This window comes from Zalophus californianus, chromosome 1 (genome assembly GCF_009762305.2).
Source record: "Zalophus californianus isolate mZalCal1 chromosome 1, mZalCal1.pri.v2, whole genome shotgun sequence".
NCBI lineage: Eukaryota > Metazoa > Chordata > Mammalia > Carnivora > Otariidae > Zalophus > Zalophus californianus.
Window position 1 is genome coordinate 53,917,226 of NC_045595.1, and position 17,604 is coordinate 53,934,829.

The 17,604-nt window shown below is 39.2% G+C and overlaps 1 protein-coding gene across 3 annotated transcripts in view; it reads right to left on the minus strand.

Annotated features, from left to right (window-relative positions):
- The window catches only part of RAF1 (Raf-1 proto-oncogene, serine/threonine kinase), a 78,008-nt gene that overhangs the window by 19,008 nt on the left and 41,396 nt on the right, over window positions 1–17,604 (minus strand). For 2 of the 3 annotated variants that reach the window (XM_027582243.2, XM_027582244.2), the window contains 5 exons: window positions 9,588–9,820; window positions 5,318–5,430; window positions 3,010–3,112; window positions 2,543–2,700; window positions 1,157–1,255 (listed from right to left, as the gene is read on the minus strand). In XM_027582243.2, the coding sequence (XP_027438044.1) occupies window positions 1,157–1,255; window positions 2,543–2,700; window positions 3,010–3,112; window positions 5,318–5,430; window positions 9,588–9,794 (680 nt within the window). In that variant the 5' untranslated portion in view covers window positions 9,795–9,820. Of the gene's footprint in view, window positions 1–1,156; window positions 1,256–2,542; window positions 2,701–3,009; window positions 3,113–5,317; window positions 5,431–9,587; window positions 9,821–17,604 lie in introns of those variants that run through there. The other variant, XM_027582245.1, reaches the window with a different exon arrangement.

Sequence of the window (17,604 nt, forward strand, 5' to 3'; positions counted from 1 at the left end):
CTCTACAGATTATTTTGAGTTTTGTTCAGATTCAAGTAACACTATGCATGAATTCAAGGAATAAAAGGCTAGTTTTTCTAAGAGAAATTGTTCTACTGCCCCGAAAAATTACCTTCTCAGGTAAGTGCATGTTTAGGCCCTCAGAAGCTTGTCTTCTAGTATGAAATTTTCAGAAGCATATAAAATTTTGGTCAGACTTGCTTTTCAAATTATCAAGAAAAATAAAAGTCATACACAAATGTATATCCAGATATCATTTCAATACAAATTCCTTGTTCTGAGATATGCTGCCTTTAAAAATTTCCATGGTAGTTTTTAAAAGGTCATTAAATGTTATTCAATTATATATACATTAAAGTCAGATATTTTGACAAAGATGTAGATTTTATTTTAGGTTCCAAATTCATATGTAACACTGAACAAGTGAACTCAACAAAGCTCTGACTTTAAAGCTGGAGATCAGAATAAAAAGAAGTTATGTCCAAACTCACAGGCACATCAGAAAGGATATTCATATTAAAAATCTAATTCGAGGGCGCCTGGGTGGCTCAGTCCTTAAGTGTCTGCCTTCGACTCAGGTCATGATCCCAGAGTCCCAGCATCGAGTACCACATCGGGGGCTCCCTGCTCAGCGGGGAGTCTGCTTCTCCTTCTGACTCTCATCCCACTTGTGCTTTTTCTCTCTCAAATAATAAAATCTTTGTAAAAATTTAAAAAAATTTAATTCGACTCTTTTTAAAGATCGCAGTCTATTAAATACCATGGTTTTAGCAATAATGCAAGGCCATAATTAGCATTCTAAAGTTAGGAGTTTTATCTTTATTGTATTACTGTATATAGTTTTGGGACCCTTCCCTTGAGGTACAACTTGCTACCATACGGAGGAAGGCAAAATCTGAAGCTCTTTAAAATGTGATGAGCTATAAAGGGACATGCTATGATAATAGAAGAAAACTGCAGTCACAGTCACTTTCCAAAATGTAAAAGCTACAAGACCACATTTTGCTTTAACACCAATATTAAGTCCCGCAGTAGTAAAGGGTTTACACAGGCAGAGAAGGGAATGCAAAGGAAATCCGATCTTTTGTATTCAGGCTTTCAATCCCACCCACCCCAACAGAGTTTTCCAAAGAAAAGCTGTAAGTAAAAAAATTACCTAACAGGCATCCGGGAAACAGACTCTCGCATCCGACGCATTGTCAAAGAAGGCAGTGCTGGGACCCCACTATCACCAATAGTAGAATTTGGAAACAATCTACATGAAATCAGAGGAAGAATTGCAGTAATTTTACAGAGTCAGACTGCCTTTCCTTGCTACTCTTGCTAACAGTTACTCAAACTAAACATCTTCTAGTCACATTTTGCTCGACCATTTTAGGCTACCCAGAGCAAAAGGGACAACCAACCCAAATGACTGGGTTTGAATGAGTACAGAACGTGAAAAATACTGACCTGCCAATGAACATATAGGCTCTAGTGTGCATTTCTAAAAAAAAAGAATACTGGTCCAGGATCCAGTTTTAACACTACCATAGAGTACATGATAAGCTAAATCACACAGAACTTTTCTGGAAATATTCTGTCTTGGAAACACACAGATAAAAAGACTGAATATGAAAAATGTCATTCAGCACCAAAAATCATAAATAAAAGTGATTAGCATTAACTGGCATCTTCTTTCAATGAGATGAACACTTGTGCCCAGCAATTTCACAGGTGCTACTTCAGTTAATCCTCACGGGAACCCTGCAAGGAGGGTACTACCTTTTTTCTTCAGATGAGTGCACTTGAGGCTCAGCGGTGGTTAATTAATGGTAACGCCAAGATTCTCACCCATGTCTGCTGAACTCCAAGCCTGTGCCACTCAGGCTACACAAGCAAAAGCAATGTGACTACCATGAAAACAAAAAAGGCATTCCCATCATGGTTTAATGACAACACTCCCTTTGTTTTTCTAGGACTCTCAAAAAGGGATAAAACTTTGACTTTTCATACTCCCATTAACAGTTCTTAAAAGGCAATTTGGAACATGTAGTTTCAACTTAAACCTCACTAAACACAAGTATCTTTTGAGGTTTTACATTTACATCACTTTAAAACTAATGTTTTCTCCCGTTAGAGGTGAAGAAAAGAACACCAACCATGCTTTCTGCCCCTTCCCAATAACAAAGGTCTGTACAGCATATTTAACAAAATAAATAGTATCTACTAGCAACCGAATAGATGATACTGTTGAGAGAGGACAGCCTAAAGTGTTTTTGGTTTTCACATCCTTTCGTTCTTTGCTTTACTGAATCACAGTACATCAATCTCTATTTGACAGTTAACAGTCCTATAACCTGCTTGTTTTGGAGAGCTATGCCAGACTAAAACCCGCTGGCTTCAGAACTGTCATGTTTCTAAAGTAGATGGTTTCCAGATCATGATAATTCATTTAAAGTAAGTCTAAAACCCAGACTTGTCAAATATACAATAAGCACCTTCAAAAGAGTTTATACCTTCCCACCCATTTATATTCTTTGAAATAAGAACAATGCCTTACAAGAGCTGTCTGATATTACTCCAGTCCACACACATAGTAGGTACTTTGGTGCTACAGTGCTCGTGAAATTTGTAGCCACAAGTCTGACAACGAAATCCATTTAGCAGGAACTTCTGACAGATGTCACAGAAGGCAAGCTTCAGGAAGGTCTTTCGTGCCTAGAACAAGAACACAGGTGTAAATTATGTTGAATAAATGAAAGACAACAAAAGACAAAGTAATTTCCGTCTTGGTCCCCGAGAGGTCTTAAAACAGAATGAAGACTTGTACTTCCAACATTTGTAAAATTCATGCCCAGAAATTAAAGTATTATCTGTGGCTAATTAAACCTAAACTGCCTTACTATAAACAATGGCATAATGGCAGTTTTGAACAATCCAAAAATATATATGCCTCGTACCTCTGAGAAAGTCCTATATTATGCCAAAGCACCCAACATGCCACAAAAAGAGAACTCTGTAACTTACAAAGTTGTGTGTTGTGAGGGGAACGTGATCCAGGAAATCTACTTGAAGTTCTTCTCCAATCAGCGAGGCGGCATCAGTATTCCAATCTAAACGTGCTTTTTTACTGAAGGGGATTTTTAAAAACATAATATAAAAGGGAAATGTTTAACCAAGGTAAGAGTTCAAGGCCAATAAACAACAATGGCTACCATTTATCTCTTACTATATAAACATAAAACTTAATCCCATATAACACTAGCTTATTTAATTCACACAACAAACCTATCAAGTACGCATTATTATTCCCATCTTAAAAATGAGAGAATGGGGGCCCTAACAAGGCCACACAGTGAGTGTATAGGCCTATGTTGGAATCCAGCTCAGCTGGACTTTAAGCTTGTGCTCTTAGAATAAAGGTTATTTTAAAATAACGAACTACACAACGGGGCTCCTGGATGGCTCAGTCGGTTATGCGTCTGGACTCTTGACTTCAGCTCAGGTCATGATCTCGGGATTGTGGGATCCAGCCAAGTCAGGCTCTGTGCTCAGCAGGGAGTCTGCTTGGGATTCTCTCCTTTCCCTCTCCCTCTGCCCCACCCCTCCCTTTCTCTTAAAAAAAAAAAAAAGTATTAAAAGAATGAACTATAATGATCTCATGATGAAGTAAGTATGTAATACACTGGACTTTGTGATATTAAAATCCTATAAAAATTCTAAAATCCTAAAATTGGGTATAAATATTGCTGTAAAAGCAAAATTTAATCTTCCGTAGCCTACTTCAGTCAGGCAGATGCATAAATACAAAGGAATTGCGAATGAAATGCACTTTTCTATTATTAATAGGCTCACATATGTAGAGATGTTTCAGAGTCTATAAATATAAGTTGATAGTGGACTTAACTGTCTTAACATTTACTCTGCCACCACTCTTTCTGTGCCTACACAACACAGAAAAATAGATACAACAAAGTAAAAAGCTTCAAAAAAAAATGAAACTCCTCTCTCATGTCTTGCGCAGTTAGTTCATCAGGCCCACTTCCTGAAGGAAGAATATTCTAAAGTAGGGAGAAAACAACACATATATAGCACAATTCAAACTTCTCCCTTTGCTTACCAGAAGCCTATTCCAGCCATTTTTCTGGTTACCCAATAGCAAATAATCCATTCCTTAATATAATTCCCTATACAAGGACTCCAAAGTCCTATTTTGCCCAAAAGAAGGGGGGGGGGCAGCCCTGTGTTCTCATCAGTCTTCAGGTGCTATCTGTCCAAGAGAAAAGCGACGGTAGCTCTAAACCAATGTGGCCTTAAGTGAGAGTGGACAAGCCCCTCACTGTCCCAGAATCCCTCTAGTCCTTAAGGAGCACTACATATTAGCTTGAGACCAACCTGGGGCCTACATCCAGATAAAGCTGACATCTGCTTCAAAGATCTGCACTTCAAAAAACTGCCTCCTAAGCTGAGAGGAACAGCACAGTGGAATTTAAGATGGCCCCTTTGAGTTGACTCATTCCCTAGGCTACTCTCTCAAACTGCGGAACTCCTTGAAACAGAAAAGATGTAAGCTGAAGATCAGTAACAGAACTAGCATTTTCCAAGAAGAAAGTAAAGATTACTTCCCCCAAATTGGGGGGGATAATAATGGATAATGGATAATTATGGAAGCTATGGGTTATTACTCCTAGCCTTTGATGGGATACCTCCATCTTGCCGCCACCATTAGAAAGATTAACTATGGATCTTCCTTGAAGCAGAAATTCTCCTGCATCTTTCAGTCCTATGTCTGCCGAACTGCAGGGATTCAGTAAACATTAACTGTATAAAAAATGAATGAATAAGGGGTGTCTGGCTGGCTCAGTCAGAAGAACATGTAACTCTAGATCTCAGGGTAAGGCCCCACATTGAGTGTAGAGATTACTTAAATAAAAACTTTAAAAAAAAAATCAATTACAGAAGAGTTAATCTCTTGAGGATAAGATTCTTTAACTATAAATAATAATGCAAACATTTTCTGAGTACCCATTCTGTCCACTGCATTCCAGGAAACACAAAAATTTTTGCTCTCAAGAAACACATCAGCTGACACTACTGTTTCCATCTATGGAATACTACCAAACACCTAATATGTATTCTTTTTTCAATGCAATGTTCAAGCAATAATTTCAAGTTCTTAGTATTTTATTTTTCTGAGTTGTCTATGAACAAGGGCATATAAATACATAATATTCTATAGGAAGCTAGTATACTTTTTAAGAAATGGGAACTGTTATTATTTGAAGCCATCAGCTCCTTACTAGTATGAAAAAGGAGCTGACTTTTGAGTTCTTACCCTTTATGTTCATGGAGAAGTCTGAACACGGCACAGCACTCCGGCTGTAGGCCCCTCACCTTGAGTGCTTTCATAAGGCAATCGTGCAAGCTCATTCCATTTCGCACATTGACCTATAAACAAAAGACCATCTTTAGAATCAACAAAGGCTGCACATCCCTTAGTGAGCACAGAATTAAATGCATCATTCTGTAGGGATATATGTAGATTTATGACAGCATTGTCTGTTAATGGTAAATACATACACATGCAGGAAATACCTGGAATGTCCAGCAATAGGTGAGTGCTTGAGCAAAGCCTAGAATATCTTTATATGTCACTGCCACTACTACATTATTTATAATGACCTAGAGAGAGGGGTATCCATGATATGTTAATTGTGGGAAAATATTTTTCAGAATAACAGAGGCAGATTATTCAAAGGGTGGGAAACCCATGTATGTTTATATATGTTGCATGAGTGTGAAAAGATACACCTCTAGTATTAACATCAGGGGAGTGGCTGAGAGAGATAAAATGATCAAACTTCTCTTTACACAGCTCTAATCTTTTTAACTCGCTGAAATATACATGCAAGCATGAACATCCACCAGAAAGGAAAATAAACCAATCTGTTCTATAAGCAAACAAGAGTTTTTCTGGTCAAAATTTGTATTTCAACCTGTTTTCAACAAAATGGTTTATCCTCCTAAGAAAAATCCCATTTCATATACACTTCACATCTGTAAGGGAAAGCAAGAAGAGGAAACAGAGCTTCTGTCCTGCTACAAAGACAAACACCAGGAGTTTAAATAAATGTGCACACCATTCCAGGTAGCCTTAGTGTATGTCCCTCCACATTCTCCTGTACCCAATCCTCAAAAGCTAGGCAGGCCTAGTAGAAGTGTGAGCACTCTGGGTGCTAATAATGGCAGCTATATAAAAAGACCTCGGGGCACCTGGGTGGCTCCGTCGTTGGGCATCTGCCTTTGGCCCGGGTCATAATCCCAGGTTCCTGGGGTCGAGCCCCACATCGGGCTCCCTGCACAGCAGGAAGCCTGCTTCTCCCTCTCCCACTCCCCTTGCTTGTGTTCCCTCTCTCGCTGTGTCTGTCAAATAAATGAATAAAATCTTTAAAAAAAATTTTAAAAAAAGACCTTAAACTAATAATGTATGGTGATTAACATAAGGAAAAAAAAAAGAAAAAAAAACCTTAAGAGTTTTGATAAAAGCCCCATATATTTTATTTTATTTTTTAGAGAGAGAGAGAGCTCACACATAACAGGGGGTAGAGGAGGGGGAGGGAGGGGCAGAGGGAGAGAGACAATCCCAAGCAGGCTCCACACTCAGCACGGAGCCCAACACAGGGCTCAATCCCACAACCCCGAGATCACGACCTGAGCCCAAATCAAGAGCGGATGCTCAACCAACCAAACCACCCAGGCACTCCCCACACATTTTGTTTTCAAAGCCAATAAAGTTAATTAAAAGTGAGGCAACTAGAGTCAGATTGGCCAGTAAGGAGAACAGAATGTAGATCTGCGGGGCTTGCGCAGTGCTCACAGTGGAGTTCCTGTGTCCAGTGAGAGTGTGAGAGCGACGGTGGCCCACCCAGTCCCCTCCCAGAGGGAGGTGAGTGTGTGCGTGGATCTATTTGAAAAGTCTGAAGTATTTATTTAAAATGTTCCATAGCATATTTATTTTAGACTTCTTGAAGCAGTTATACCCTTAGAAAGATCACTAACTTCTAGCTTTTCAGAAACAAAACTAAGTGAAAGTGAGATATACTGATCTGAACTATGAAGACAAGACACCAAGAATGAGGACAATGAAGAGTAAAACACACACTAACAATCATTACTTGCATCACAGTTTTTGATGGGGCTCTGAAAAATATAAAGTGCTATCTGTGCTCTATCATTAATCTTCATTAAAAGTTACAGATTCAGGCGCCTGGGTGGCTCAGTCAGTTATGCGACTGCCTTCGGCTCAGGTCATGATCCCAGGGTCCTGGGATCGAGTCCCACGTCGGGCTCCCTGCCCAGCAGGGAGTCTGCTTCTCCCTCTGAGCACCCCCTTGCTCATGCTCGCTCTAATAAATGAATAAAATCTTTAATAAATAAATAAAAGACATATAGACTCTTAAGAGCTAGACAGTTCTTTAAATATTCTCTAATCCAGTGGGGTTCCCAAATGTGACCGGCATTAGAATCAGCCAAGGAGCTTTTGTAAATATAGATTCCCAGCCACCCCACTCCAACACATCCAAGGATTCTGATTCACTTGATCTTGAATGAAGCCCAGAAATCTGTATTTTAACCCATGTCAGGTGATTCTAATGGTAAATTAATGGTCCTTAGCTATGGTCCAATCACCCATCCAGTAAACAGGCAGTGACAGACACACATAAAATGACAAGAAAAAGGTTGTTTGTTTTTTTCCCCAATCAACTACCAATTATACTTCTACAATTAATTAAATCATATATGTATCCTTTCGGTCATTCTCTTCTCTACAACTCCCCATGGATACATGTTGAAATTAGTTAAGTCTGACTAATTTCTGCAGCCCACTAAGTGATTATGAGAGTCATTCTGGGTTCCAAGCAGTGAAGCAACCTGGGATGATTAGAAACTGCCGACTCATCATGCTGGCCGCCAAGGGACTCCTTCCAGTGGTCCCCTAAAGATGGGCGCCTGCTGAAAGAAGACGGTTCTTCCAGACAGTGATGGTCCATCTCTGGTCAAAGAATTAGCAGAAACTAACTTTCTCTGCTAGAGCCTTCTCATAAGCTGTATGAGAATCAAGCTTCCAAATCACTGGTTTCCAAACACCAGCTGTGCTCAACCGAAAGCTGTCAAGGGCTACAAAGATGTAGAAAAAACTCAATCACAGCTACCATTTTCTTATAAACTAGCTACTGTATTCAGCATGAGCCTCATTTCATTAAGGTCAGGAAACAAGAGGCTCAAAATATTATGTAACTTGTCTAGATGACATAGGTAATAAAAGGCAATACAGGGATTTAAATTGGGGCCTGGGTGTCTTAAAGGTCCATACACTTAATTATTAAGCCAAACTAAGTTTCCCAGTCTTCAGGCAATCTGGTAGTAGAGAATAGGGAAGACCGCACGGTAACACCCTGCCTGAAGCAGTACTATATGGTCTTCAGCTTCCCATTACATTCACACTCCCCATCTGGGTTCTCCATTTAAGGTTAGAAAGAAAATTAATGAGCAATAGTAGGTAAAAATCATCTTGCAAATGAAAGGTCACTGTTGAAACATAAGGAGGTTATTACTATTTATTTTGCCAGCCATTAAACTTTTATTTTTAGGAAGGGGAACAAAGATAAATTTACTCAAACTTTAAACACCTTTTCAGTTTTGCCTTCAGTTCAAAATGTACGTAAATGTACCATACTGTAACTGGAGGCTCCTGAAGTTCACAAAAGAAGTACAACGGAATTTATTAGTAAACTGGGGAGAGGAGAGCGGAACTGTCAGGAACAAACAGAAAATTCTGGACTGAACTTCCTAACCTCAGAACTTTGTCTCATCTAGGTACACAGAAAAAAACACAATGCACTGATTTTACTCAAAAATGGGGGTGGGAAAGGAGGAGGCATGGAAGTTTTGAACTATAGGTTTTTTCCAAATGTCCCACCAAGCAAAATTAGCACAACTTCACTTTCCTGTTTTAACCAGGCAGGGTTTTTTCACCCAGGATAATAAGAAACTGTTTTGAGCAGTAATTTCTTGGAAAAGTTGGGATTCTATGTCAGAAAACTGAGAGGCAGTTTCTAAGTTGCTGTGCTTTCTAAGCTACCTTCAGCTTTCCTGGGGCCTACAAAATTTACCAAAATAATTTTTTCTAGGTAATTTTATTTTCTTCTATATATGTGACTGTAATGTCCAAAAATTTTAGTAAGCGTTTTAATATCCATAATACATACATACATAAAAATCAGCTGGAAAGGTCTAAGGGAGCTTTTCAAAAGAAAAGTCTTTTCAAGAAACCCGCACAAAAACATACTGTTTGAATGAAGTGGCAGAAGATATTCCGGGCAAGAGTAATAATAAAAGGAAGGCCAAGGAGTGGGAGTAAAGTAGGGGATGTGGAAGGAACACAGCACTATAAAGTAATGAAATCTGCAACTGGAAAGCCAATTAATAAAGACGCTAAGTGACAGTGAAGATTTTGCCCATCTTCAAGGTGGGTAAAATGATCCAAAATGCTTTTTTATAGGCAGATGGACTGCGAAATTTTCTGAAAGAAGACATTTACATACCACTGTTCTTTGCTTGTTTGGCAAGAAAACACGGATAGTGTTGCTTGTCTTAGACGAGTCCGTAAGTTTGCCATCATCTGATGCCCGACGCTGAAAGCCAAATGGCTGAACTATTGTAGGGGAGATGCAGCTGGGGCCGTCAAACACTGTGTCTTTGAATCCAAAACCGTTGCTGATCGTCTTCCAGGCCCCCTGTATGTGCTCCATTGATGCAGCTTACACAACACTTAAACCTGATTAAGATTTAAAAAAAAAAAAAAACCTTAATTCTAGAACAAAAGCAACTAATTCAACAACACAATATATAGAGTACTTAGAAAACAGTAGTATGTGGACTTTCTCTTAAGTGACACCTTCTGCTTAAATAAATCAGATAACTTCTATATTAGTCTATTCCCATAAAATATTTCATAGACAACTAAAAAATGAGCAAAATCAGGGCTAGAGATCAAAAGACTCATCAAGGGTTATAAGTTAAAAGCCAACCTGGACCATGGGCCCAGGTCTCCTGGCTTCTAATATTTTTTAAATTACATTTCTCTTCTTCTTTAGTTATTGTGTATTAAGTGCAAGTGACTACCCTTGGGTATCTACAGTAACATGTAAGTACTATGAGAAGTGAAATTTAAAAAAAAAAGAACTGTAAGCCATAATTTTCTGCCTTAAAGGAAGGAAATTAGTATTTCTAGGATGTGTATTAGACACTTGATATATAAATGATGTCACTTAATGTGTATAAGGATCTCAAAGCCTTTAAATACCATCCTCCGTTTACCCTTTAAACAAATGAGGCACAGAAAAATCACACTACTTGCCCCAAAATACCCAAATGATAGGTAAAATAACCAGATTCTATGGATGTTTAAATTTAAAGTTCATGAACCTTCCACCCTAACATTCACAGTTCAGTTTGGTACAAAAACGAACTTACAAACAGGAGCAAGCAGAGATCGTCACCTAACCAAAAATAACCAAGTGTTTTAAGTAGGCAACAAGAAAACTGCAATAGAAATCCACAGACAGTCACAGAACAACGATAAAGTTAGATACTGTACAGTTTGGACACACCATGCCCTGGCATTGACTGGGAGTCAGCAATCATGCAGAAGTGAGGTTTATCTCCTTCTTTAGAAAATGGTGATGTTGACAGGGAATCCCATCCTTCTCACACCTTCTTCCCTTAGAAACTTACTTTGTCTTATTATTAATAATACCTACCATCTACTAAGTGCCTATGATTATGAGGAAGTATATACTGCATACATCCCATTCATATTATCCAAGCTAATCCTTAGAGAAATACTCTAGGTTGGACTTACATCCCCATTTTGCAGGTGAGAAAACTTAAAGACTGACCTAGTAATTCAATTGCACTCTTTAGGAATTTATCCTACAGAAGTATAAGGCAAGTGTATAAAGATATATACAAATGAGCATAGAGAAAAAAAGAGAGGGGCAAACCAAGAAACAGACCTTTAACTACAGAGAATAAACTGATGGCTACCAGAGGGGAGGTGGGTAGGGGGATGAGTTAACTAGGTGATGGGGATTAAGGAGTGCACTTGTGATGAGCACTGGGTGATGGATGGTATGTATGTGCTTAACCATTAAATTGTACACCTGAAACTAATATTACACTGAATGTTAACTGGAATTTAAATAAAAACTTAAAAAAGAGAAAAGATATATGTACAAACGTCTTCGTTATAGCATCGTTCATAGCCTTAAAACTGGGAGAGACCAAATACCTAACAGGGAACTAAACATAATGTTAATATCTATGTGGTAAATGAAGTAATCTGTATGTGCAGATGGAGAAAAGCTATCCAAGACAAAACAAAAAATGAAAAATATAGTTTGAACCTCTTTTTATGTTAGTCTAGAAAGAGGAAAATCTAGAATCATAAAGAGGTGAGAAAATCTAGAATAATAAAGTATTAACAGGGATTATTTCAGCAGGATTGTGAGGAATTTTTACTTCCTATATATTATCTATCTACTTTTTGGTTTTTTGTGTTTTACTATTACAACTGTAAATTTCTATGAAGCCTATTGTATTTGTGTAAGGGGGAGAGGCAGGGCAAGACATCACAGCCTTCAAGTGGCAGGGCCATGACACACTGCCTTCCCCTCTGGCACTTACACCTGAGCTCCTTCACACTCCTAATTCTAACCCTTCACTACCATAAGGTCACTTCTTAGGGGCACCCACAGCTCTTTTCCCTAGATCTTTTTTCCCAACTAAAAAAGGAAGAGATGAAGAAGTTTACAACCAGATGAGAGAAAAAGATGAGGAAAGAGGGTTCATCTGAGCATCTCATTAGCCTGAAATGATACGGTTCCCTTGATCTAGAAATACAGAGCAACCAGAGCAATCTTAAAGATGCAACTCAACATATCCCTCCCCTATTTTAGACTCAGAATATAAGCCAAACTCCTTCTTTCTGAACAAACATGTCAAGCTTAAAGTCGCAGGACTTTTGAATTTCTTGTTCCACCTGGAAGGCTGACACCTTCAGAAACAAACGAGCTGGACTTTTCACATCATTAAGGCCTTCATCTAAAAGATCACTTTAGAGATGCTTTCCCTAGCCACCCCAGCCAAAAGACCTTCCTCCCTACCCCCATTAAATAATCCAGCTTATTTTCTTCATGGCACTTACTACTATGTTAAATTGATCAGATTTAGTTAGTACAGATTTAGGTTAGTACCATCCACCCTCCTTCTACTCCACAAAGGCAGGACCCTGCCAAATCCTATTCACTACTATATTCTTAGTCCTTAATACAGTACTTAGAACCTGAAGGCACTCAAGTATTAAATGAATTAAGTTAGAAACCAGAATAATGTTGCAAAACATATATAATTTTTTAAAAGACTCAGAGAGAGAGCATGAGCAGGCAGAGAGGGAGAGAATCCTCAAGCAGACTCCCCACAGAGCACGGAGTCGGACACAGAGTTCATTTCCCAGGACCCTAAGATCATGACCTGAGCTGAAATCAAGAGCCAGATGCTCAACCGACTAAGCCACCCAGGAGACCCCCACCCTGCCTTTTTTAAAAGATTGGATTGATTTTATAGAGTATAATTTTTTTAATAGAACAGATCTGTCAGAACTAGTAAATGTTAGTTAAATCTCCATTTAGTAGTACACCTTTAAAAAATATCTACCATTCAGCAAATGACAAACTGCAGTAAACAGCATTATGTATTTAATTGGGGGGAGGGGTATAGAGACTGTACTATAAACTATTAGCTAAAGAACCCACTGACAAGACTTAAACATGGCCTAACTCCAAGAACATACTCATTTTATGATGAATTCTAAGTCTTGAAGGCACTTAGAAAATAACAGTGCTGGCACTTAGTATAGAACATACTATAATAACTGTTCATTAAAAGTGACAAAATAAAAGAAAACCCACTTAAATTCTCAAGTTTTAGACTATCATTTATCATTTTTATTTTTCTATGTGGGTTTGTTAAGACCACTTACTAGGCTAAGAAGCATATTAAGTCAATGTTTCCCAACCTTTTTCACGTCACTCATACAAAACAATGAACCGTATTTGTAAGGCATGCTGAGGTCAGCAGACAGGCTAGGAAGACCAAGGGCCTACCAGCTGCCTCAGGGATGATGGATATGCCACTAACCTGTTCACCACAGGAAGTTCTATTCTAAGGTATTCCTTAATCAGTTTACTAAAGGGTACACATCTGAAAACAAGAAAAAGTCCGCTTCTAAAAGCCATTCAGCATCAATACACTTGTCTTAACTGGAGATATTCAGAAACCCCACTGATACTACTCTCAAATAAATATAACATAAATGTAAACCTAGCTTCTAATATTTTGCTCTCTCCTACTGATCTGTTGGCCAAATCTCAGACATACCTAGAGACATACTAAAACTAGACAGCCCAAAGTAGAAATGAAATTCTAAATGTGAAGTCTTTCACAATCCCAAAGAAAAGTTTCAAAACTAATGCACTCTCTTATGAATGGAGAAATTCACTATGTTGGAATACATCCATCATTTTAAAAAAGATATTTCTCTTTCTTTCTCTATAAAGGATTACTATTCCTAATATACAAAGAACTCCTAAAAATTAACAAAAACATGACAATGACAGAAAAAAATGGAATTAAATTCACAGAATAGAAACACGTTTATGTGCGTTTGTATGTGTGTATATACACACACATATATAGTAGAGAAATGCGAATTTTGAAAAGCAAAATACTATTTTTAACATCGCATTTATAAAATTTAAGACAGAAAAGGAAAATATCCATCACAGGCATTCAAGAAAACCTACCTCTCCTACTTGCTGGTAAGAATGTAAACTGCAACAGTCTAACTAATAGTGTCTCTTAGCTGTTTAAATATTTGAATTTCTATACCATTTGACAATCTATCTTAAAGGGAGAATGTAACAGCCAGCACTACAGAAATACCCAGCACTACTAAGGAATACTTACTGCAGCGTTATCTGTAATCTCAATAAACTAAAGTATTTCAGAGCTAAAGGCATAAAACCAAACTATAAACAATTTAAAGCAAGACTAGTTTACAAAAATAAGAACTCCCAGGAAGGGATGCTACCCCAACACACTGGCTAAAGGTCTAATTTAAAGAATATTTATCCAGGGAAGCTTGGGAAGACAGTGGAGTAGGAGGATCCTGAGCTCACCTGCTCCTACAGACACAACAAGGCTGCAACTACATAAAGTGCAACTCAAAGACTAGCAAAATAGTATTCACAGTTAAAGATTTTTTTATAGGACCATACTGAGAAGGTTAAGAGGGGGAAGAGACAGCTGGGAACCTTTGAAACCCCCAGTGTAGTAACTCACAAGCAGGAGGGATATCACACACACACACAGGTGTTCCCTGGGAAGCAAACCAATCTAGCCCTACATAAGGTAACCCCTGCCCCAGATCCTCACCAGGAAGACAAGCCCCCACAACACCTGGCTTTGAAACTCAGCCGATCTTAACTCCAGGAGAGGCAGAGGGCTACAGAAAACTGGACTGTTCTTAAACGGCCAGCACACTGTACCAGACCTAGCACACTGTACCAGACCTAGCACAAAGGCAGCAGTTTGAAAAGCATCTGGATTATACACAAAAGAGATTTACTAATTTTAGGGTGTGTGCTAATGGGGCAGAATCTGTAGAAACTTTCTGCAGGAAGGGAAGAGCTGATGGGCATCATTTTTTTTGCCCTCCTTCAGCCTAACTGGTGGGAACCAATTCTGACACTCTCCTTCTACCTTGCTACCACCACTCACCTGCCCCAGCATTCCCCAGTGGACCTGCCCCACCATTGCAGCAGGTGCCCCTCCAAAGCTGCTCCCACCCCGCCACACCCAGTGGACACCCTCGGTAAAGACCAGCAACCCCTTAAAACAATTACTGCCCCACCACACCCAGTGGGTAGCCCCAGACAGGACTGGTGCCCCTCCCACCAGCATGCCTGCAACAGCCAGCTGTGCCAGGAGCCAGTCCTGCCAACCAGGGCACCCACAGCAGTCACACCCAGTCACTGCAGCCAGCCGAGATGGGGACTAGCACCAACCACAGGAGACACTCATCAAACACTTGGTTCTAGTGATGGGTGGGGGGCGGGGGGGGACGGACATTGAGCTACTAGGATCCAAAGGTCACCTTCTACTTAAAGCCACTTTTTTTTTTTTTTTTTAAGATTTTATTTATTTATTTGACAGAGAGAGAGAGATCACAAGCAGGGGGAGCGGCAGGCAGAGGGAGAGGGAGAAGCAAGCTCCCCGCAGAGCAAGGAGCCCGATACAGGGCTCGATCCCAGGACTCTGGAATCATGACCTGAGCTGAAGGCAGCAGCTTAACCAACTGAGCCACCCAGGCGCCCCAAAGCCACTACTTTCAAGACCAGGAGATATAGGTGACCTATCTAATACACAGAAACACAGAGAGTCAGACAAAATGAGAAGATGGAAGAATATGTTCCAAATGAAAAATAAAATAAAACCTGAGAAAAAAAGAACTAAATGAAACAGAAATAAACAATCAAAGTAATGGTTATAAAGATACTCACCAGACTTGAGAGAAGAGTGGAAGAACTCAGTGAGAACTTCAACAAAGAGAAAATATAAAAAGAACCAATCAGAGCTGAATACAATAACTGAAATGAGAAATACACTAGAGGAAATCAACAGCAGATTAGAGAATGAAGAAGTACAGATCACTAATCTGGGAAACAGTGTAGTGGGATCACTAAAGTGAATAACAAAAAGGGGAAAAAAATTTTTTTTAATGAGGATAGGTTAAGAGAACTCAGAAACAATGTCAACTGTAATAACAGTAGCATTATAGGGGTCCCAGAGGAGAAGAGAGAAAAAAGGGGGCAGAAAATTTATTTGAAGAAATAACAGCTAAAAAATTCCCTATCCTGGGAGTGCCTGGGTGGCTCAGGTGTTGAGCATCTGCCTTCGGCTCAGGTCATGGTCCCAGGGTCCTGGGACTGAGCCCCACATTGGGCTCCCTGCCTGGCGGGAAGCCTGCTTCTCCCTCCCCCACTCCCCCTGCTTGTGTTCCCTCTCTTGCTGTGTCTCTCTGTCAAATAAATAAATAAAATCTTTAAAATTAAAAAAAAAAAAGAATCTGACTCTTGATCTTGGCTCAGGTCTCAATCTCAGGGCTGTGAGTTCAAGCCCTACACTAGGCTCCACGCTGAGTGTAGAGCCTACTTTAAAAACAGCAATAACAAAAACTTCCCTATCCTGGGAAAGTAAATAGACATCCAGACACAGGAAGCAAAAAGAGCCCCAAACAAGATAAACCAAAAGAGTCCACACAAAGATACATCATTATTAAAATGTCAAAAATTAATGATAAACAGAGAATCTTAAAAGCAGCAAGAGAAAAGCAACTAGTTACATAAAAGAGGAAACCTCATACCCCATAAGGTTATGAGCTGATTGTTCAGCAGAAAGTTTGCAGTCCAGAAAGAGTGGCACGATATGTTCACAGTGCCGAAAGAAAAAAAAAACTACAACCAAGAATAGTCAACCCAGTAAGGTTATCACTCACACCTGAAGAGGAGTTTCCTAGACAAACAAAAGTTAGAGTTCATCACCACTAAACTGGCCTTACAAGAAATGTTAAAGGGACTTCTTTAAGTGGAAAAAAATAGGCTGGTAAGAAAATTACAAAAGAAAAAAAGTTTCACTGCTAAAATCAAACATATAAGGGAGACTGGGTGGCTCAGTTAAGAGTCTGCCTTCGGCTCAGGTCATGATCCCAGGGTCCTGGGATCAAGCCCTGCTTCAGGCTCCCTGCTTAGTGGGGAATCTGCTTCTCCCTCTCCCACTCCCCATGCTTGTGCTCTGTCAAAAAAAAAAAAAAAAAAAAAGCAAACATATAGCAGAGATCAATCACTTATAAAGCTAGTATTTAGGCTAAAAGACAAAAATAATAAAATCAATTATGTCTACAATAATTAGTTAAGGGATACACAAAAGATGTAAAATGTGACCTCATATACATAAAACATGGAGGGAGGGGGGTGCCTGGGTGGCACAGTTGGTTAACCGTCTAACTCTTGGTTTCAGCTTAATCCTGATCTCAGTGTTGTGAGAGACTGAGCCCTGTGTTGGGCTCTGTGCTTAGCAGAGTCTGCTTGAGATTCTCTTCCGCCCTCCCTTTGCCCTTCCTGCTCATTCTCATTCTCTTTCTCACACACACAATTAAAAAAAAAAAACAAAACATGGAGGGAGTAAAAATGTAGTGTTTTTAGAATGTATGAACTTAAGTGACCATCAACTTAAAATAGACTGCTATATACATAGGACATTATATATGAACCTTATGGTAACCACAAGCCAAAAACCTGTAACAGACACAAAAAAATTAAGAGAAAGGAATTCAAGCGTAACACTAAAAAAGTCACCAAAACACAAGGAAAGAAAGAGAAGGAAAAGGGAACAGAGAACTACAAAACAACAAGAAAAGAATTAACAAAATGGCAATAAGTA